This window comes from Python bivittatus, unplaced genomic scaffold, assembly GCF_059951505.1.
Source record: "Python bivittatus isolate LINGU-HERP-01145 unplaced genomic scaffold, Pbiv_v1 ctg000700_np1212, whole genome shotgun sequence".
Taxonomy (NCBI): Eukaryota; Metazoa; Chordata; class Lepidosauria; order Squamata; family Pythonidae; genus Python; species Python bivittatus.
Genome location: NW_028277098.1, coordinates 37,725,711 through 37,749,827, shown reverse-complemented (window position 1 = coordinate 37,749,827; position 24,117 = coordinate 37,725,711). Strand labels below are relative to the sequence as shown.

The window sequence follows — 24,117 nt, the reverse complement described above, 5'->3', positions numbered from 1 at the left end:
AAGGAAGGAAGGAAGGAAGGAAGGAAGGAAGGGAGGGAGGGAGGGAGGGAGGAAGGGAGGAAGGGAGGGGGGAGGGAGGGAGGTGAGAAGAGAGAGGGAACCAAGGAGCAAGCTTGCTCTATTTGCCCAACCTGGATTTTGCCTGAAATCCTGAGCAATCAAAATGTTCAGGTTTGGGCTGTGAGTGCTGGCTGAAAAGAGTTTAGAAACTGGAATGCAACTGTTTTGTTCCCATCTTGAAACCAGGCATTTTTCCTGTTCTGTGCATATTCCTACAATTTTGTCTCCCTTCGTCTGAATATACATGAGAGTGTAGGAGAAATGAAAGATCCCTAACACCAGCTGCATCTCTGTTCAATGTACTTCTTCCCTTCTCACTACAGACACACTGCTGTCTCTAAGCTCCCAATCTCTTGTCTCCTCCCAATATCTTAGTTTTATGTCATATGAAGGCAAGCAGGGACCTAGAACACCATAAGCTGATTCTCCCAGTTTTCTCCCAAGTGTCTTACCTTCCAGCTGGGTGAGAGGCTTGTTTTTATAGCCATGTTCACTTGGTTACTTTTAGCTTGTGCTTGCATAGGATTAAACTGCATGTTAGGAAAATAGTAGAAGCAAATTCTTCTGCAGCAGGCCACCTAACTGTTAGCCCTGCTTCAACATTTTCCAATGCAACAGGACGAAGCTTTGCATTTAACACCCCTCCCCCTTCCACACACAAACTAGGCTGCTTCTATCTCCGTGTCCACACTGAAATTGAAACCTGGTTCTTAGCTGTCTATTGGGTGGAAAAGCAATAGACAGAAGTTTGCAGATTACAAGATAATCATGAGATGCTTATAATTCTTCCAAAAAGTCCCCAAGTAAATATTTGGAGTGGAGGAATAGGGACAAGAAGGGAGAGCAAAGCAGTTTTGGAATATTTCTAGCTCAATGGTAGAAGTGCTTTGCATTCAGGAAATAAATAATATTTAGGTAATGGGAACCAGAGATAATCCTTTCTAGTTTTTGCCCCATCCCTCTGGAACACTGTCTTTGGATAGTGCTGAGAGATTTTAAAATATAATGTTGCTGGGATTGGATACCAAGAAGGGAGGATTTTTTAGTAGTTTTAATAGAATCTGTTACTACTTTAAATATTTTTATAGGTATGTTATAAACCCCTAGTAATTCATGGGAGTTGGCTGTATATGACTAATAGGTTTAGACTTAACCTCAATTTCCAAGTGAAGCTAAGAGAGGCCCCTCAAACTCTGCTGTGACTATAGATAACATTGAATTAAACATATAAATTAGCTAACTTGATTGAAAAAAAAATTCCTATTGTGCAAATCAAACACCTAGGAAACTCATCAAGACCTTCCAAATATTTAATCTAATTTTCAGAACAAGCAGGAATATGCTCATCCATTGCCAGAAAGTTTCCTTTATATCAATGACATAGCCAAAATCATAATTTTATTTTCTGACTTTGACTTTTCTGACTTTACCATATGTTTGGTATCAGTATGAGTCAATACTGAGGTTTTCAAACTTTTTTGGGCACAGAACCTGTTAGTTTAAAAAAAAAAAACCAAGAACCCCTGATCAAGAAGGAAAGCTCTAGTGACAGTAAATTAGTTGCATTTAAGTGAACTTTTTTGTTTTGTCCTAAAGTTCTTGCAGAATGTTTTTCAGAATAGAGTTTGAAAAACCTTGCTGTAGATTATTATAAACTCCTCCTGGCAATGATTTAACATCAATATTTTGTGAAGGAGTATTTGCATATAATGCTCTGCAAACGTTATTCAACATTCAAATGTTGTCCTTCAGTACATATTGACGAGAATCAACACTGTAATAGCAGTGGTTGCAAGAAAAGTGAGGAAATAATGCAGCTGTAAATCAGGGATAGTCAACATGTAGCACCTCATCTGTGGTCTATAGAATCTCCATCTGAAGGGCTGAATTTTTCAGACATTATTTCATTTGTGGGGATTTGGCTTGGTTTACAGTGCATCTATTAAAAAGTCTGAACCTTCCTTCCCAGAGTCAGACTATATTTCCCATATAGGGAAGGCTAAAGGCAACAGATCTTAGGAGATATCTGACCTTATCTGGGTTTGGAAGCTAAGCAAAGTTGGGCTTGGTTAATATATGGATGGGAGCAGGGAATCGCAAGTAAAAAAAACAAAAAACACCCTGGAAAGCAGCAGCAAGCCATTTCTGTATTGTTATCAAGAAAACTCTATGGAAGTGTCCATGAAGTGATAAGGAGTTTATTTTCCTTTTTGAGGAACAACATGAGAGCCTGAAAACTTTCCTCATCTTAAGGCATATATTTTACTCTTTGAGGCCATCCCAAAATGCAAAAAAGTTCTCAGGTTACATCAGGGCATAAAATAAATAATCTCTCAAAATAATGTGAAGTAAGTCACTCTGGTGAAATTAATTGGAATGGAATGGAATGGAATGAATGTAACCTTCAACCTAAAAAAACATTGCTTATCCCTCTTCTAAATAAATAGGATGGATAAACTAACCAGGCATTAGAAACAGGGATAAGCATAGAACTATTGGTAGATCTCTGGTTGATTGGCAAGTTCCATAAAAGGAATTAAAAATTTTATTCCTTTCACATCCTACAGAATCTTGTTCATATTATTTTGTAGTTAAGCAGTAGTTTTCTGTGCAGAAGGTTTGTGAGCTCTGTACAGTATTGGTATTCAACACATTTTGGAGTTCAGAATTCTTTTATTCTTTAATTATAATTGTATTTCTCTTACACCTGGTTCTAGGTAGTGGATCTTGCTGTTCTAGTTAAAGGACAAAGTAGATCTTCAAGTCTTAACCATGTCCAGCCTTATTCATTAATATCCTGTAGCAGTTTATAGGTTAAACATCTTCATTTAATTTAAGGAGGGGTATTGTGACGTTTAAATAATGAAACTAATTTATCAAAACCATGTGTTATAACATAGGAGAGGAGATAGAAATCTTGAAGTTCTTCCAAAATAAAATATAGTTCCAGTCAAAGAGAACATATGTAGCTCAGGGTTGAAGTTCTTGGTGCTCTTTGAGCTTGGTTGTTTTCTTACAGATGTTTCATTATCAGGCTAGGTACCATCATCAGTGAGAGGAAGAGTGGGATTTGCTATTTTTTAAAATACAGTGTATAGAAGGAAAGATATGCTGAACAATAAATTATCTTGCTTCTGTGCTTGGCAACATTAATGTATGGATGCATGCAACAACTCACAAATGCTTTTCCTGGATTCATGGGATAAAGGTATGGTAAATATTTCCTATGTGTAAGAGTATCTATCCTTCCTTGTTTCTTCAACTGGTCTTTCTAGTAAATCTTTACAATTGTTGAAGCTCTTTGAATGTCTTTATACGAAAAATCAAATATGTACAAATTCATGTTTTAAGTCGTGTTTTTGTGTATAAATTACCAAAAAAGTAAGTGAATAGTTAGAGTGTCAATTAGCTGTTGTAACCATTCAAACTATTCATATAACCTCCTGTGGAGCATTCTCAGGATTGTCATGAGATTTTAGGCACTAGCACCAGAGTCTCATGGCTAATTTACCATAGATATATTAAATAAATCAGCCATGAGACACTGGCACCATTGCCCAAAATCTCATGACAACCCTGAGAATTTTCTGACCTAGCTTAGGGAATAAGTAATGATGTAGATATATTGCAGTACTTCCACACAAGTAATTTGTCCTAATTTGGAATATGCTGAGAAGCTGTTTCATCTCCTGGTATCAGCTGGTTTTGAGAGTTGCTTTTCTTTGTATTGCTGAGTTTGTGGATTAACTATTTTCCCATTGGTGGGAATTCTCTCTTCAGCTGCTTCTTGAATTGGAACCAGTCATTACTCTGTCTTTTTAGAAAGACTCAGCATCCTATTCCTGAATTATTTAGAACTTAACCCACTCCTCCACCAACTCAATCCTTAGCAATATGAAACTCTGAGTACTGGTATTGGGGGGGAAATTGGTTGCAAAATTGCCAACATGCCATCATTTCACTCTCACAACTAACCATGAACCAAGGATTTTAAATGCAACACAGGAACGGTGGCTTGATTGCTGGGTTACCTTTGCAGAATTTCAATAGTTTCATTCATTTATTTATTTTTTTTACAACAGACATTTTCACACGAAGCTTCTCACTGCTTTTTGCAAAAGATCAAAGAAATACACACAAAGGCATGACCTGAAAAATGTGGATCAGGTGGCTGTTAGCAATTTATTTTATTTCTTTTTGGTGTTCTGGGAAGTGAGGGAATGCTTGTTACTCCAGGATTCAGGGTTGCTGTCAAACTGCTTTCCAGAGTATTGGGGAATGAAAACATTGGTGGTATGGAAGTGTTCTTGGTTATGTTGATACTGCACCAGTAAAGGACTGTCAAGCTTCTTTCAGCAATCCCTAGAAAAGGAAGCAGGTACAGGCAGGCATTCCAGGGTGCATATTTCTGGTATGCAGGTTTACTGTATTGTAAAAACTAATTAAGCCATTAGTATAAAATTACAGTGACTGCTAGTGAAATCAAGGCTCAACCCCTTAAACCTTTTTCTGGTTTCATGCTGTTTGCTTCTGATCTTGCCAGAACTAGTCCTCACAAGGACTTCCTAAGTTTTGTATTGGTTTTCTTGCACAATAATGTCGATATACATCGAGTTTCTTTCAGGCATTTGTATAAATGCAAGTACATCTTTCAGTACTATTCAGGTCTCAGATCGCATGGAGAGCATTCAAGTCAATGTGAGCAATGCATTTCACATTCAGATTTCCCCCTGAACACATGAAGGCTGGACAGAGACAGGGGAGGGCTGTGTACACACAACCTCTTTCTCTAACTTTGAGCTGTCCATGTGTTCATGTGAACCCTGAAAAGATAAGTACAACAGACGCAAAAGGAACTTTCTGTCACCAAAGAATGGCATGCTCCATATCTTGCTATCTAGCCCTCATTTTTTCTTATTAAAAAAAATTAATAAGTAATGTTTGTATTATTATTTGTAATGAAACTTGATGTTGCAGACAGCTGGAACCAGCAGATATATAAGCTATCATTTTGTGCTAGAAATCAGTAAGAACAATCTTTATAACAAATTAAGAAATTAATAGTTCTAAAATCTGCAGAGATAAAACAGTTACTTGATTATGTCAGTGCATCTTCAAATTCTGTCCTGCCACATGGCTAAGATTGAATTGACTAGTGTTCCAAAGACACTACTTACAATCTAAATGCTGTTTCCTGCATTGCAGACATAGTTCATTCCCACAGTGAATCCACTTCTCATTTTCCTATTGCTTAGACACAAGCTTCCCCTGAAAGTTGGAATCATGCATCTTAGTAAGTATTTCAGTTATGCTATTGACGTCAATGCAGTCATTAAATAGATTGCCTGCCCTCATGACAGTAAGCTTATGCCGAAGACCTAGAGGCAGACACATTTTAAAAGAAGAACATCAGGTTTTCTTTCAGCAGTTTGAGAAAATAAGGGAGGGGTGGGTTCTTTCTTAGTATTTCCGTACTTTACAATTTATCTGCATTTCAAAATGTCTTTTCCTTGCATTACTGAGAATCGCTGGTAGACTCAGATGTTGCTGTTCAATTCTTAGATACACAATTTTAAAGGAGTGACTCAAGAATTACTTCTTATGATCAGCTTCAACTGGAAAGTGCCACAAATTCTGTCTTGGAGTTCATTTCTCTTGCATTCATCATGTAACTTTAATCAACTAAACCTTTTTAGCCTTTGACTCCAGACCTTCTGGGATTGATTTCATGGAGTCTATTAAAAAATAGCTGCCATTTCTCCTGTGGGCTCTGAAGACATGTCAGCCAGTCATGTATCCATAGCAACTGATGTAAACTGTTCCCCGTCAGCCACACCTGTGAACTTTCATGTTAGACATTCCACACGTGCTACACTCATCATGCGCTCTGCCATTCCGTCCAGTCCAAATGCCATCTATGGCAGCTGAGCAAGTTATGATGATGTCAGTGGGACTCCCCAAGTGTAGTCAAGGAACCCTTCTGAGGTTCCAGTGGGAGGGAGGGGGACTTTTTCCGGGTAAATTACTGACAGATTCATTCATTATCCTGACCAGTTACAGTTTAGAGCTTCCCATTTTCTGTCAATGCACAGTAAAGGATATGCAGCTGTCCGAAACTGACAGATCAGATTTTTCTTTAAAAAGGCTATTAAAGGTCCACAGCTGAGGATATATGGCAGCTGTAAATATGTGGCAGACAACTTTGCCCTTTGGTGGAATAATCAGGTACGTTTCAGAGAAAATTAGACAATTTTCCAGTGTTTTCTTATTGGTTGCTTTTCTTTATCGCTCCATGCTTTTTCTCTAGGTTAAGAAGTGTTCTTCCTACTTTGTTGTTGTAGCTTCTTTCAGAGTCTTCACTAATAAACCTGAAACTCCAGATATTCTTCTATAATCCATATCTGAGGTTCATAAAACTGATATTTGATCTGATTTACAGATAAGAAAAGTTTACGTAGATAAACTCAGCTTGAACAACAGTTACAGTTCTAACTGAATGTGCTTTATTGAGATGGTAGCACCTTTACCATAATGACATTTTTAAATAGTGCAGTTCTGACTTGAGAGATGATTTCTACAATTTTCATTTGCATTTCCGCATCCAATTTCATTTGACTCACTGATGTGATATTGCTTAAAAGCAACATGGTCCTACCTTGAATCAACCCAACAAGCAGTCCTGGTATCATAGATTTATGCCAACTGGGAATGGGAAAGATAAAACCTAAACCTCCGCAAGATAGTAGATACATATCAATTTTATGTAAGGAAGGATTTGCACATGTTGAAGAGTTAGTGAAGCAAAATTTAAGCTGTGTGAAAGCAACTTCAAAAGATCCTATTTATACAGTATTTTGCAGCTGAGCTTCAGGGAATAAGTTGCCACTGAAAATTAATTCAGGAATCAAGAAAGCAGATGGCAACAATTACTGCTAATTCTTTCATTAACTCTCTTTCTTATGGGATCCATGCCATGTCTTACTCCTGCTAATGTCAGTGACTGTCAGAAAAATCTGGGAAAAGACTAGAACCCATAACGTGAAACAATTATGGAAACATAAAAAAAAAAAAATTCTGATGCTAGTCACAGAACTCAAAAGATTCAAAGTTAGTACCGCTGTCTTCTTTCCAGCCCATTCCATAATAGGTAGAATAAAGAGTTTTTCATATGCCTTATTAGCTGTTTGGTAGGAACTTCTATTTTTTTTTTTTTTTGCCAAGTTTATAATTACATGTTAATCCTATAAGGAATCTTAGGGTAATTCAGATAATAACTACAAGGGAATTGAATTAAAGCCAGGTCAATAAATAAGAAGAATAAAAATGTAGTCATTATGCTTATGACTACACTTTTTAGACAATCACTACAATGGTTGTAGACAGAATTACTAGCACCTCTTAATCATATATCAATATATTTTGTTAAGACCTACAAAACATAAATTATCGTTTTAATTGATACTGTACCATACCATGCTTAAAGTTTTCAAAATAAGGTATTTTAATCTTTAATGGATGTTGACTTCTTTGTTTTACTCATCACAAAAAAAAACTTATGTATGATTTATACAAATGGAAATAGTTTCTACATGGACATTAGTCTGTACAGAAAATATACCCATAAATATTAATTCCTCACTAACCTTAGAATTTCAACCATGTGCTTAAGTAATGTCAATACTGATTATGTTCTCATTGGATTTAAAATAATTATCTTTCCTTCACTTGTTCAGTTAGGAGCTCTTGGGATGTTTACTCAGAAACAAGTTCTATTCTGTCAATTGGAATTTAGTCTTAAGTCTGTTTAGAATAATAACCTTAAACATACAAAAATAACTTTCAATGTTGACATCACCTTTCATCTTTTGGATTAACTTCTCCATATTTTAAATAAAATTGAAGGGTTTGGTACCGAGATAAATTCTATCACCGTCCCACAAAAAAACAAAAATAATGCCCCAGGTGCACTCAAACATGTTTTTTGGGGAGATGTTCCTGTAAGAATTGTTTAAAAACGGTTGTATCAAATCTTTCTCTCATTTTTGTTTGTTAATGCATTAATAAATTGCATTTAATAAAAATTAAAACAAAAAGTAGGGGTAATTTTTTTTTTGCAATATTTTTTCTTGTTAAGAGCAGTAATGTCCCTTCCTTTGTTTTGTTTTTACTTTAGTTTTGTACAGATTCGGCTTCCATCAGATTTTTTAAAGCTATGTCATATTGTTCCCAACTCATGATTCTAAGGACATTTGCACTATGATCACTTTCTAAATTCTTGAAGCAGTTTGAAGGTGATCAGTGATTGCCTTTGATGCTGACCAACTTGAAATCTTGAAAATAAGGAATGAATATAATTGCCCCACTCCAAGCTGCTACAGATACTGCAAAAATCACAGTACCCCCATTTCACTGAAAAGAGAAAGAGAAGGGGATATAGCTAGGTCTTTTGCTGGCTTTTGACCAGTGCTGAAAAGAATGGGGAAAAACAGATTCATCTCTGCTCTTTTTGCCTGCTATGCTAAGTAGATCCAAAGCTATCAAGTTAACATTTTCTCTACAGGACCTTAAGCTCAGAAACCAAAAAAAAAAGGGAGGTAGGAGTTCCTTCCAATGGGGAAACTGAGCCACAGTGTCCCAAAGAATAATAAGCTGGAAATAAATCAAGTCCATCTCCAACACCTTGAAGATCATGGGGGCAGAGAGGTTTCCAAGTGGCCTAGAATCCTCATTTGAAAGTGCCTACCAGTAAATTGCTGCCTGGTCAAGATTCTCAAATGAATGTACGGTTCTCTTGATTAACGTCTTAATTTTCATTAAAAAAAACCCCCATAAATAAATCTTAAATAACTGTAATTCTTAAAGAAGTTCTAACAACTGATTTAGAGAGTTTCAGGATTTTTTTTTTTTTTTTAAACTATAACACTACAAGCCATTTAACAATTATAGCCAGATCAGGTAGGAATCCTCAGAATGATATACCATCACTATTATCCTGATGCTGAGTTAAATTTTTCCTCCTTATCTCCTTCAAGTAAGCTGGGAATCATTTGTGTGCTGCATGGGGTTTAATAAATGAAAACACAATTGAGCTAAAGCTGAATTCTTGTTGATAGATGATTCAGGTAGCTATGGAAATGGCATTTGGTCCCTTCTATATTGACAATAGTCCAGTTCATATTGGGAGGCACTTTAGATTTATCATGCTTATATTTCATTCAGCAGTGTTGAATGCTCTGTCCCAAATAAGCTGCTGGGTGCATCATGATTATCATGTCAAGACATATCTCTGGGTTTACATAAAAAGGGGATGGCAAATAATGCAAGTCTGCGTTATATCTTACTTCAGGTTCCATGGAGCTGACTGGCATTTTAGGGCTAGTGTACACACTAATAGCTAGAGAACAATGCCAACATTAGGTTTAAAAAAAAACAATTAGCCGTGCTTTAGGTTTCCCATCCTGAGTCAGACATTGCTAAAGCGTATCTTCCACCATTTCTGACCTTTGGTTATGTTGGTTGGTGATTATGAGAACTGTGTTCAAGCAATATCTGGGGGCTCAGGATTGGGAACCACTGTTTTAATAGGATATAGTACATTTACCTATGTCTCTTCTACGTCTCTGTCACACTGTTGTTCAAGATGGTGAACAATAGGTAGGTCAGACTAGGGTCCAAAGGCCTGCAAAGAATACTGACTGAGTCATGTTCCAAGAAGCACAGTTTGCCAGAATGTTAGGCATAAAGTATTTCAATGGACAGAAATTAGGTACTAGGGAAAACAGAAAATAGCTGGACTGAGGATAGTCTTTGATCTAGCCTTGAGCTACGACCAAGTGAAGGCATTTATGTTCCTCTATTCAGTATTTTAATCCAGTCCAAGGATCAACAAGTAAATGGTGCCACTTAGAAGTAGAGACATAATCTTGATAGACCTCGTGTCTTCCCTTGCAATTTAGCACTCCAGAGATTCTGAAAACTCACAAAGATCCAGTGATCATCTACTCATTTTGCAGATCAGATAGGTAGCCTCAAACACCTTGTCTGTCTAGGATCTTCTGAAGCATATTTGTGAACATATAGAGGATATAGAGAGGAAAAGGCAAGGGAAAGTCCTCTTATAAACACACTTCTGTAGTATGTAATCTATGATATGTAAAAATGAATAGTCTTTCATATAATCATAGGCATACCTCAGTTGGGCTGCAAATATCCAGACATTAGAGCTTTCTGTATCTTGTTGCTGTCATCTAGTAGTGCTCCCAAATTTTGTAGGCCAGATATGCTATGCCTACAAGCACAGTATATGCATACCTACCCATTATGTTATTCCCTTTTTTAAATAAAGAACATTATATAAACCATAGAAAAGAAGAAATAAAGAGTAAGACAAAGAAAATAAAGCTGTAAGTAAAAATAAAGGACTGTTTTACACCAATACAATTTATTATTCCTCACCATACCTTTCCATACATTGCCTTTTGTTCTTTAAACTTCTCACCACTTCTCTTTCTGAGGATCTCATCAGCTCCATCGAATTATGACTTGGTTTTCCCTTTCCTCTTGCCCATCTTTTATTTCTTTTGATAGTCATTCCTCATAGCAGGCCACATACAAGCCACTGTCCTTCTACCAGTATTTGCACATCTGCCCAGCATAAAACTATACTGCACTTCCTAAATTTTGCTCATTTCCTCCTCTTGTACTCTTTCAGTCAGAATTCTCTCAAATACTTTCCCAGGCACACTGAACAAATTAATCCTCCATACGTTCTGCACTACTTCTTCCTACCTTTCCTTTTGCATGAGGTAACAATAATGGCATTCTTCCAATCATCAGGCACAGATGCTGTCTTCACACACACATTGAACAAGTCAGACAGCTACTTCATAAACAAACCATATCCTTATTTTACCACTTTTAGTTGCATTTTCCCAATTTATCAACATTCTTACAGCATTTATAACTTCCTTCTTACCATTTTTTTCTTGGACACTAACATTCACAGAATTTATACAGTGTATCACTGTAATTCCCATGCAAATCTTTGAAATACCCCTTCCAGCATTTACTTCATTTTCATCCAAATGATTTCAATCACTTGCATTACTAATTCCACTCACTTTGCTGGAGGATCCTTGCTTAGCCCTTTTCACTCACTTCCAAAACATTTTTTAAAAATTTCCATCAAACCTTAATTATTCCTTGCTCTCTTTGACTAAGTTCTTTGCAACTATCTTTTACTCTCTATGCACATTATACAGAATATTTCTTTCTTCCTCATTTTTTGAGCAATCATTCTCATACATGCATTTTTTCACATCCAGAGCCATTTCACTCTCCCACTAAGCTTCTTTTTCATACTTCTCTCAGGTATAAGCGAACTTACTTTCCTGGCACTCTGTAATATAATTCTTTTCACTGTATTCCAAGCAGCTTCCATGTCCTCCTTCCTTATGTTCCTTTTCAATTCATTCTGTTGAGATATTAATCTATCTCCCAGTACTTTTTCTTAAAGGACTCTACTTTCTCTTCCTGCAGTTTTCTATTTTCACTGTTCTTTCACTTTTTCTTTTCTTTCATATCCATTTTTTCCTCTAATTCACTGTTGACACTACAAAAAAAAAAAAGAACTTGTATGCCTAATCCATATATTTGAAATAAACAAGCCTTTTCTAAGCAGATAGTCACCAATCTTCATTCTTATTCATTCTTAGGTCTCTGAATGGCCCAATTACTTTTTCTGTATTGCCTCATTCTCACCCATTCATTTATGTCACCTACCAAAGTAATTTTCCTCCTAGATTGCACTCATTCAGAATGTTGCACAATCTTTCCAGAACATATCTGATTCTTCCATCATTATTATACAGTGGAGTGTAACTTTCATCTATCACCAGCCTGTGGAGTTATACTTTCATATGCATCCACAACAATCTAGATGACACCCATTCAAACTTTGTCATACATTTTAGCTCTTTGATTCAGAATTAAGCTGACATCTTCCCTTCCCTTCATGTATTCAACATCTACTCCACAAGATTAAGCTACCTTCCTTCAGATCTGTTACCCTTATCTTAGTTCCGTGTGTGTGTGTGTGTGCATTCCATTCCATTTCTTACTATTTATTCCTCAAGTTCCATATTCCATGGTTGTCACCAAATGGGCCCATACTTTTGCTACCAGTCATGACTTTGGTCAATACAAGCTTTCCTATAATACTTTTTAGTAAGAGAAGCAAAGAGTGGATTCGGCTACCAGTCTTAGTCTTGCCCATGCCAACGGGTAAAGATGGTACTGTTCAGTTTTGGCATATTTTGGCCATAAAACCATGATCACAGTCAAAGCCAAGTTTTGCCCCAGGCATGCTCACTCTATTTTATACAAACTCCTATCTCTAATCTGGGGACAACCTTGAAAGCCAACATACTGTTGACTGCATCCCACCAACTAAGGTAGAAACATACAATGTAGTGAGACACACTCAGGATACACATGCCTAGTTATTATTAATTATAGCCCAATACCATTCCTAAAAATAAATTTGGATTGTGTATAATGCTTTACGTTACATTTCATTTTGCCTACAGAGCAGTATTAGTACAGAGCATTTCATGTTCTGGCACAGTTATGCTTTACAGAACTGCACAAAGCAAACAGTGTCCTGAAGCTACCACAACTCATAAAGAAAAATGATAGTAATTGGATGGCATACAGTGGAAGTCACAAAATGCAGGAAACTTCTCATTTCACATTAATATCTTAGGAGGCCTTAAAGAATGAAATTTACCTGCAAACTTGAACTACTTTGGTCAGTGAACAAGCAGGAATAGCAAGAAAAAAGGGACTTATCTTGGGGCATGACTGGAAGGAAATGTATATAGATCTGGCTCCTTGAGCAAATGATATTTGGCATATAATCATTTTATTGACCCACCTTAGTTCTCCAATGCCCAGTGGAATTTTTTTAATCATTCATGAATCAGTGAGGAAATGACCATTTGCCTGCAAATTCTATTAATTTAGGGCATTGAGGGAAACCCCTGACAGTCATCAAGTGCATCTTTTAGAATAACATTTTAAATAAAGTAATTAGATGTAGGATATTCAGAGGACAATATTGGTAGAGACAATATAAGGCAATAAAAATAAATTACTTCTGCATAATTCCATATGAGAAACAGCATCAACCAGCTCAAATGTTTGGCCTCTGAAGGTCTCATAACACTCCTGAATCTTATTGAGTATATATTTTTATATTACCTGTGTGAAACACATCCTTGTGTAAATTTCTTCAAATTAAAGGCTATACTATGGATCATCATATAGGATGATGGAGGCCGCACTCTAAAAACAAACAAATAGATGGGACCAGAACAAAATGTATCTTTATCAGAAAATAATGTGATAGCACATTTTAAAAAGAGCTAATTAAGTGAATCATATAATTTGAACATATGTATCTAAATGGTATTCAGAGGTTGCGAATATAAACAGAGGCAGTTTAAGAAATGTGCAGCCTGATGCAGAGGCACAAGGAAGCAAACCCCGTTCCCTATCGTTGTAGATACCTGTGATTGGGATGAAATAAAGCCACAGTATTAGGCACACGTGCCTACTTTTATTCAAGATCAACAAAAGAATGAAATATTTTGGAAAACATTTATCCTAAAATATTCAAATAAAGGCTGCATAGCATTCAGACTAACTTCCAATACATTTCAGGTCGATGTATCCCTTTTTAATGTCTGAATGTAAGTATTATTTAATGTAAGTACAAAGTCTCAGGTATACATTCACTGCAGGAGGCCCAGAATTGATGTCGGCTATCTCATATACTGTAATTTTATTTCATGTTTTGGCATGTCAAAATAAGATGCAGCTCTTGGGCTTTGAAAGTTAAATGAAGCGTGTTTCTCACATACATGTTTAATTTGGGATTATTGAACGATCACCTAAACCCTGCCCAAATGTCTGCTGTGGAAGATTCTTTTGCTTCCTTCTCTATTACCTCTCTAAACTCCAGGGTGACATTCAGGCAATGGTTAGTGCTCAGTAAAATGTTTAAGTGGAAATAACATTTATAGACACCCTTTTCATTGTATGGGGGCTAACTCTGATTTAATTGTGTTCTTTTTTAACAGGTATCTGCAAACGAAAATGCAGTGATTAAAATGTAATGATAGGAAATACCCATTTAGCCTTTTCTCATATTTATACACAGCTAAATAAGGGGTTACACAAATGACTTCTTCCCACTGGAAAATCAGTCAATCAATCAATTAATCAATCAATCAATCAGTACTTTTATTTCAGCCCTTAACCTGCATGAAGTAAAAAGCACAGTGAGTATGGAACTATCTATGTCCAGGTGCCTTAAGCATAGTAATTATAGAGTTAAAAGCTGGTAAGATAAAAACTATAAGATAAACTTAATCGTTAGATTAGCTATAAGGTAAACTTATTTAGTTAAAAATAAGTGTTGAATAAAATATAACTATATCCAGAATTATCTAAAAAAAAAAGAAAAGCAAATTAAAAGTTAAGAAGGAGCAACAAAAACTATATTATCTGAATAAATGGAAATTAGAGACAGCATTATAATAGCCAGGCATTTGTCAAACCTGATTAGCTCTACCGTGCAGTCAATACCCAGAAAATCTTGCATGCTGCTGAATGGAACTTGGAAATGTTCTGTGTGAAGGGATTAGAGTCTGAGAGTAGTACAGAGATGTAAAATTGGTCTTTGTGGCCTGATAACCTGGTAATGCAAGTAGTGGGAGAATAAGGGTACTGCGGATGTCTTTGTAAAATGAGCAGGAGAGAAGGATGTGTTTGGTCATTTTGACTTGCTTGGCATTGTAGGGACACCGACGTTAGCGGAAGGGGACCTTCCTGTATCTTTCATCTAGCACAGCCAAAAGGGCAGTGTTGCAACAAGCCAAAGTGAAGGTCATTCTGCAGTTAGGGCCTTCTAGCTGCATAAAATATACAACTGGCATTGTTATATACCTTAGGCTTTCAGTTCTTGGGATGGGGGAGGGATTCTTGGGGATGGGAGAGCCTTGGCTAAGGCACTTTGGCATTCTGTATCCAATACATTCTGCTCCTAACCCAGGAAGAATAGTTTGCCATGGGGGAAGCTCAAGTAATGTTAATTTAGCCAGCAAAGTTTGCTTCCAGATAGACTGATATTCTCCAGGTAGGTCCACTGAGAAAAAGAATAGTCTTAAGAATCTGGAGTATTGCTGTTAGGAATTTGAAGTGGATGAGTTCCAGAGAGGCACCTTTGGAAAAGGGACCAAGACAAGATCATCATCATCAAGCTGAACTAAAAGCCCTGGATAGGAAGACCAGAAAAATAATGACAATGAATCATGTCCTTCATCCACACAGCAACATTGACAGACTCTACTTATCAAGGAACATAGGTGGGCATGGAATGTTGCAATACACCAGATAGTTGGAGAAGAAAAAAGGGCATTGGAAGAATATCTGAAGAACAGTGAAGAAGATGCACTGAAGCTAGTATATCTTGAAGGCTTACTGAATACCAAAGAGACCAAACTGGCCTATAAGAAAGACCAAATGAAGAACAGAAAAGAGACACAGCAAGGCAAAGTATTACATGGCTAGTATATTAAAAAAAAAAAAAAACAACTAGCAGGCAAAGCAGATAACAACAAGACCTGGCAACGGCTAAGAGCAGGAAAGCTGAAGAAAGAGACAGAGGGGCTAATTCTGGTGGCACAAGACCAAGCCTTAAGAATAAATGCATACAAAGCCAGAATTGAGAAGACAGCAACAGACAGCAAATGCCGCGTCTGCAAAAAAGCTGAAGAAACAGTGGACCTCCTAGTTAGTTGCTGCAAGAAGATTGCCCAGACTGACTACAAACAATGGCATGACAAAGTAGCAACAATGGTGCATTGGAGTATCTGCAAGGAATACCATTTGCCTGCAAGCAAGAACTGGAGGGACCACAAAACAGACAAAGTAATAGAAAATGAAGAAGCTAAAGTGCTCTGGGACTTTAGACTTCAAACAGACAAGCACCTGCCACATAACACCCCCAACTTAACAATGGTGAATAAGAAAGACAAAAAAGTCTGGACAGTGGACATTGCAATACCTGGAGACAGCAGAATAGAAGAGAAAGAACTGGAGAAAATCACAAAATATGAAGAGCTGCAAATAGAAGTAGAACGACTGTGGCAAACGAAAGCAAAGATAGTGCCAGTAATAATAGGCTGTTCAAATTTCAGGGGGAATCTCATTCCAGAGGGCAGGTGTTGCTACAGAGAAGGTGCACTTCTGGGTTCTTGATAGGTGGCAATGTTTAATCGATGGAACCTGGAGTGTGGCAACTCTGCCAGATCGAACCAGTTGGGCAGATACTATGGGAGACAGGCAGTCCCTCAAGTAATCAGGCCCTTATGCCATGTAGGGGTTTGTCGGTAGTGACCAGCTCCTTGAATTGCACCCAGAAGCAAACTGGCAATCAATGCAGCTCATGAAGCAGAGGAGTTACATGGGCATACTGAGGCATGCCCATCACTGCCCACGCTGCTGCATTCTGGATCAGCTGAAGTTTCTGGGTAGTCTTCAAGGGCAGCCCATTTAGAGTGCATTGCAGTAGTCAAGCTGTGAGGTGGCCAGGGCATGAGTAACTATCTGAAGGGCCCCCTGATCTAGGAAAGGGCACAATTGGTATACCAGATGAAGCTGGGTAAAAGCCTTCTTGGCTGCAAAGTTCCAAAGTTTCATAAAAAGTAGTGCCATCAATTTTATTTCAAAAAGCTTGGTTGCAAGTTTGAAAAAGCCTCCTTTTCATCAGAAGAATTTTAGAATAGTGGTAGCTGTCAGGACATTTTGGGCAAAATAGTTGTTGTAGACCTTCCTGGAGTCAGAGGCAGAGAAGGTCACCCCCAAGGTGATAATTCCTTCTCAGTTCATTGGAATAATTGTTATCAAATAGAGAACCAATGCAAGTCTATCCTGCTTTCACAAAAAATACAAGCTTCCATCCTTCCACAAAGAAAAGGTGGGAGGAAAGAGTCAAAAGTTTGACCACCTTAACTGTCTATGTATAAATGTCTCATCTGAAAGCAGAGGACTCACTGGGATTCATGTTTAAACTTCCTTCTAATAAATGTTCTTAATCAAAGTTCTTGAATTCTTGCTCCTTGGATTAACAGTTTCCAGGTGAAGCTGTAAGTCTGACACCAAGGTGTTTAACCATGAGATCTGTCGAATTACATTCCAATTTACAGGCCAGGAACTCCCTTTGATGTCCTGGCAAAGTCCATGATTATGGTTTTATGCACATTTATTTCCAGATGATCCTCCTTGCAGTATTGAACAAGGGTCCCCAGTGTTCCTCCAAGCCCTATAGAATTACCACGCCACCTGCATAAAACTGGATGGAGATGGATTTTTTTGTGGACTTAGGGGGTAGAGGTGAACATCCAGGCCATCTAAGTCCACAGCATTTAGAAGGGGCAAGAAAGATGTGCAGCCTTGTTTGACACCCTCTCTGGTTAGAACAGTACTTGGGGGGAAAAAAACCTAGGGGGATTGCCTGAAGGGATGTACCATCATGGAGGGTGTGGATGAAAGATAGCAAGCACTATCTTTCAAAGAAACTTCCATTTTTTCCTGCCGTATGGGTCTAGAGATGGAGTCAAATGAGGACTTGAGAACTATAAAAACTAGGTACAAGGAAACTCTGGGAAGAATGGAGTATTTCTTAATTAAATGCTGAGTCATTAAGCAGTGACCAAAGGTAGCTTGGCCCTGAACCCAACCTGTTCCTCTGCTAGGAACTTTTCCTAACATTTCCTAAGATTTTTTTATTCCAGCTAGTCTCTTTGTTTCTAGTATAGATGTCTCACATAGTGCTTACTGACTATGCTGAGTAACCTAATGATCTGTAGATTGCTAGATCATTCCCCTACCATTTTGAAGATGGGAACAATAACTGCTGTCTCCAGTTCCTAGAGTTACAACTGTACTTACTGACAGATATTAGCATGAAGGCAAAATAGGATCCCATCATGCTGAATTATTTTTTATTAGCTCAGAGGGGATTAGCTTGTCATCATGAACCTTCCTAGGTGTTAGTTGAGGGATCGGATCCAGGATCTTTGCAGGTGTCACTGGCAGCCAGACAAGCAGGCCATCTACAACATGCTGAGGATCCTGTTGGAAAATAGGTTTTGAAGTCATTTTTTTCTGTAGGATGGTTTTGCAATGGATTTTTAAGCAGGATCCAGTACATTGGGGCATCTCAGACTGAATTTCAAGAGCAGCTCAAGTAGTGTGCCTGAGGATGGTGCAAAAGGCAGTAATAGTTGTACTTTGTCATTATTTTTCTGGTGGCTAAAATAGAGATAGAGATAGATAATAGCACTTTATTGATTAGCATAAAGCCATATCATAACACAGATGATTAAATAAAATAATCCACAATGGTATAACTAAAAACAAAATCTTAGTTCATATATCCTTATCACTCTTACAATTTATTCCAAGCAGATCTACATGCGTGGCTCTCAACTGCGCTGCTTTATTCAAAAAGGAGGCCATTTTATATGTGATATATGAGTTCTGACCCCACATAAAATATGTTGTTCTGAGATGAGTCCCAAGATAAAGTTCAAGATAATGATCTCTTTCTATGCTATACAACTGGCATTCAAATAATATATATGCTATATCCTCAACTCTGATGTACCATGGATATACAGTATGTATGTTTTTGAAAAGGGACTTGATTAAACCTTCCATAGTTTACCATTATGTCTATTTGCTCAATTCTTGCATGGGTAAACCCCTCCTAAGGTCTTTGGACATTTTGATAAGTAAATATTTTTCAATTTGATTTTTCTGATTATGGATTTTGAGGTCATTTTGATAAGGGCAGGATCATCAAACATGGTAAGTAAGCCCCAGACTATGGTCCATGCTTGTTCACTGTATCTTATACATACATTCCAAAAATTAACTAGCTGGCTAAAGACTTATGGGTTCCCAAATGTAATGTTATTTTAACAGTAATATGGTCCTGAATATATATATTTTTTATAATATCTCCCTTGATTTGTAGCAAGAAAAAAGAATAAGATACCAACAATAAACAAATATATAACTAAATTTAAATAAATAAAAATAAATGCACCATAAAGATATAACCATCTGAAGAACTCATATATATTTCTGTAGCAATTTATATAATCCTATATAAGGATTATATAGGATTAGACAGGTTTAATGATTTGCTTTCTTAAATAGTGAAAAAGGAATATTAGCATCTGCTTAAAGCAGCATCACTGATCATGTACAGAAATAATATGGTTGCAATATGAGTAAAAATATCTTGAAACATCTGCAGGGCTGGGAATGGTGGAAGGAAGAAAGAGGCAACCAGCAGCAAGGTGGATAGATTCAATTACAGTGGTAATGGGTGTAACCGTTGGAAAACCTGAAGGACCAGGTTGAGAACAAATCATCCTGGAGAAAATTATCTAAGCGGTTACTAAGAGTTCATGCTGACTTGATGGCACATCATCATCATTATCATGAATAGGAAGCTAAACTCATTTGTGTGGGTGGGTGTCAAGTGTTCTACCTTTTTTCAAAATTAATACTGAGATTTTCATTTCGCTTGTTTGCGCTCAGTAAGTTCTATATCAGCTATTGTTTTGCATGCGGAATGCGATCACTGAATCTTCTTATTTTATTCAGACATAATGTGAAACCAACCTTTTTTTCTGATGGTTGAATTGTACTCCAGCATAAATTTTAACTTAATTTTACTCCAGCTGTGGCGTAAATGTAGGGGAGGGGGATGGATGAGGGAGGTCATGCTTCCCCAAATAAGCCCCATCATCTGCTCGCATATTTCTTTCTTTTTATTACTTATTGACCTTTCCACCCACTTCAACACGGGTAGGACAACTGGGAGTTGCAGCTACCTGCTGTTTATTAAGTGAGATTCCCCCTTTAGTGCTTATACACTAAAACTGCTTCTAACAGTCTTGGAACAATGAACAAGAGCTCAGGCAAGGTGCCACTGCTAACCTGACTGCAGTTCCCAAAGAACACTGCAGAAACACACATGTATCAAATATCTAGAGGCCAGCTTAAAACTTTTTCTTCTATTTTGACCGAAGAATCTCATAAAGCTTAAAGTTTGATTAGCTTAAAGTTGATTTGACCAGAGTGTGACTAGATGGGGCTTCAGGTTAAAAAAAAAAATGCATGCTTTCATTGGGTTGGGTTCATGAAATAGGATCAGGAGCTGAGTCCTTATTATAGTAGACTTTTGATCATGTATTTCTGTGGGGGTGTGAAACCGCTACTATGAAAAAACCTTGGAGAGGCATCTCACATAACCCCTGGTTTTGTAAGAGGTGGTTTCTCAAACTAGCCAAACTTCCTCTTGCTCAATGTTATAAGAAATTGAGTATTTAAAGTGAAACAGCTGAGGTTTAGAACTTCTCTTTTTTAAAATAAGATGTCTAACCTTTTCAAGAAACACTACTTGACCCTAACCTTCTGTTTTCCCATAAAGTCTATTTCTGCTATTTCAGTTAGAGTCTATGAACAGTAATTTACCTCAAACAAGGAGCATCTTTGTAGCCATTTTTAGGCTTTTAGCCTGCCTATAGTTGATTAACTATTCAATTAAAAAGAAAGGTGCAGTGAAGATGAGGGCACATCAGCTACTGTAGTTGCAAAGTACCCTGTTTTTCCACCAATTTTTGATTACATGGGAACCAGTGAAGAAGTTGGACCAGGACTGGGGAGATCCAGTTCCTCTGAAATTCCCTGGGTGATTTTGGCCCAGTCATTCTCTTTCAGCCCAGCCTACCTCACAGGGTTCTATTGTGGGGATATAAAAGAGATCCTGTATAAATTACCTTCTGCTCTTGGATGAAGAGGAAGGTACAAATCCAGCAAATTTACAAAATAAACATATTGAGATGAACATGCTAAAGACTGCAGGGTCTTTAGTTGCAAATATTTCCAGCTGAACAGGCTAGAAACAGTGATCACAATTATATGAGTTCAGCCAAATGTACTTATAACCCTCCTGGAGACATTGGTAGTCAATTGATATAATTGAAGATGAGCAGACTTATATGTGTGTCTTCTCAAAATACACGTATAATGCCTGCATGTGCAGGTTTAATATCTGCAGGTGGTCCCAGTTATAAACATGTACATATTCAAATAATATTATAGGTGTATAAAATACATTTTTTTTTAAAAAAAGTTCTTAAAAATGCCAACCCTATAGAGAATCTTATCAATTAATACGAAATCAGCAGGATATATTATGATGATTAGCCTTATCCTTAGGGTGGTCCTAGTGCATGAAGTTTCAGATCTTAAAGAATAAGGAATATTCAAGCCTTACAACCCAGAGATTTTAAGGTCTAAACTAAATCTACCCTGCCACTGTCATTATCAACAGTCATTCTCCTGGTTGTACCACATCTTGTAGATGTTCATTTGGCATCAAGCAGAAAAGGTGACTTTTCCTGTTGTGGCATCATTCTGTAGGACAGCCTCCTGCTAGACATAAGATATTACCAACTTTATTTTTATTTAGGTATATGCTAAACATTTTTATTCATCTTGACATCTGACTGATGGCATTACTCCATTATGCATAACCACTGATTTATGTTTTAATATTTTAAATTCTATATAATGCCATTTGTAATGTTGAACAATGCCTGAAGATGCATTGCATGGCAGGAATAGCATTGTAGGGCTCAGCTATTGTAACTGGAATAGCAGCAGGCAAGAAAACAAAACAAAAAAGATAAAACTTTGCTATTTATCACCTTTGCCACTACCTTAAATTAGGTGTACTAGATCTGGGTTGCAAAATTCTGAATGTCCACTAGTTAGTAGAAAAGAGGTCTAGAAGTCTGGAATTCTGTAGCTCAGTTCTGGTAGCTTTCCCAAGACCTCTCAAGCAACTTGCCTAAACCATTTCTTCCAGAAGGGTTTTTATACTGCCACTCAGAAATATACCTCAGTGAGTTCCATAGGCATATTCAGTCCTATATTTAAGACTACAACTTTAGAAAATCTTTTGAAAAATTCTGTTGACAAAAAGAGCAAATGTTTTGGAAACCTCTTCTAGAAATCCAGTCTAGAAGTTCTTTGTGACTTTGGCATGAACAAAATGGAACTTTAATAATAATTTAAGAAAAGCAATTTCATAGTTTCCATTTGTTTCCCATTAGATAAATTTCATCAAAGAACCAATGAACTAAACCTTAATTAACAGGGTTTTTTTGTAACACTTGTGAAAATACTCTTTGAAACAGATTATCAAACCTGAACAAGTTTATGAACTGAACTTTGACTTATTTCTGTCTTTCTTCTTAAAAAAAAATATGAATCTGTTTTCTAAGAGGGAAAAAAAGAAGAGTTACACTTTGATTGCCTAATATCCCTTGATGACACTTTAAATGTCTTATAAAAATGTCATCACTTAGTAGTAGAAATGGTGAGATGAGTAATGTTAAGTGGAGAGGAAAAAAACCTTTGCTTTTTCTCGGCTGTTCTGTGAGTGCACACATATGCAGATGAGCCTGTCAGAGAGTATCCCTCCTCCTACACCACTTTCTAGAGGAAGTTTGTTGATATATTACTGAAACTGCTTCTTCAAAGCCTGCCCGGACAAAAAGAGAGCAAGAAACACACACACATCCCACAAAACCACAACGGCCATTCAAAGGCCGGACGTGCATTGATTTGTTCTACTAGAGAGTGGAACAGAGCCTGCAGAACTCATGATGAAAGAGCACTGTAGTACCTACAGCAGTGTCGGACCAAGTCGTGTCAGCCACTCCACCATGGAAAGCCTGCCATCACTCAAGCCTAACTACAGGTCTATGTGTTTATTTGCAGAAGAATCTTATCAAAAATTAGCAATGGAAACTTTGGAGGAATTGGACTGGTGTTTAGACCAACTTGAAACTATTCAAACCTACCGATCTGTTAGTGAGATGGCATCCAATAAGGTAAGAGAGAAAAATTACACACACACATGCATTTTAAACATCAGAACAGTGAAAAGTTATGAATTCTTCCATCCTGTCTCCCCTTATTAAAATAGGGTTACTGCCCTATTTTAAAAAAATGGAGCAATGTAAATGAATGATTCCAAACTTTCAAAATCCTTAGCAGAACTCTATTGTATTTAATTATCAAGTTTTACTATTTAATATTATATAATTAAATATAACATATGTTATTTTTATAACAAAGCAATTTATAAAGCTAAAGAACAAATTCTAGCATATAACTGTATACCAAAAGTAGTTCTGGAAATATTCTTACATTATTTGTACAATATATAGCAGCAGTAGCAATCATCAGCAAATCAACTGAAAATAGTTGTACTTTTGATGTGGATCAAAAGTATAACTATCCTTATGAAACCTTTGCCATTTTTCCCCCCCTCAGTACATTAAATTGCTTGCAATGGTGTGAGTTTCCACCTGTAATCTTTATTTAGCATGGATTGTATAACTGGGGCTTGTTTTAATTTTAGTTATATATTGTATGTATATGTTTGCATGTGGTGACAAGTCATATATAATACTGCTTCATTATTTCTAAATTATGTAATAAGGTATGTTGAGAAGTTGATAGGTAATCCTGAGTTACCTGAAATATCTGATTCTTATTATAATTTAGTAAGGTGTGTGTGGGTATACACTTTAAAGAAGTGTTTTATACTATTTATCCTCTAAAGACAAATGCATTTATCTCCTTTTCCATGTCCTTAAAATCTAAGAGTTGGATATTATTTAAAATTGAAACCACACCTCAGCTGGATAATGGCCTGAATGTTGACTAACAAAAGGCCAACCTATTCCCTGATGCCATGAGAACCACCTCAACTATAATCTCAGGCACTTTTTGAGAGAACACATGGCTTGTGTCTGACTGAAGAGCTCAATGCATTCTTCCCCAGTGATAATGCAAAGACTCCACACTCTGTGGTCTGATCAGTGAACAACATGGATA

The 24,117-nt window shown here is 37.0% G+C and overlaps 1 protein-coding gene across 3 annotated transcripts in view; it reads left to right on the top strand.

Moving 5' to 3' along the window:
* PDE4B (phosphodiesterase 4B) overlaps positions 1–24,117 on the top strand; it is a 224,325-nt gene that overhangs the window by 170,350 nt on the left and 29,858 nt on the right. For 2 of the 3 annotated variants that reach the window (XM_007424888.2, XM_007424890.3), the window contains one exon: positions 22,993–23,105. In XM_007424888.2, coding sequence (XP_007424950.1) covers positions 22,993–23,105 — 113 coding nt within the window. Of the gene's footprint in view, positions 1–6,102; positions 6,286–22,992; positions 23,106–24,117 lie in introns of those variants that run through there. The other variant, XM_088153749.1, reaches the window with a different exon arrangement.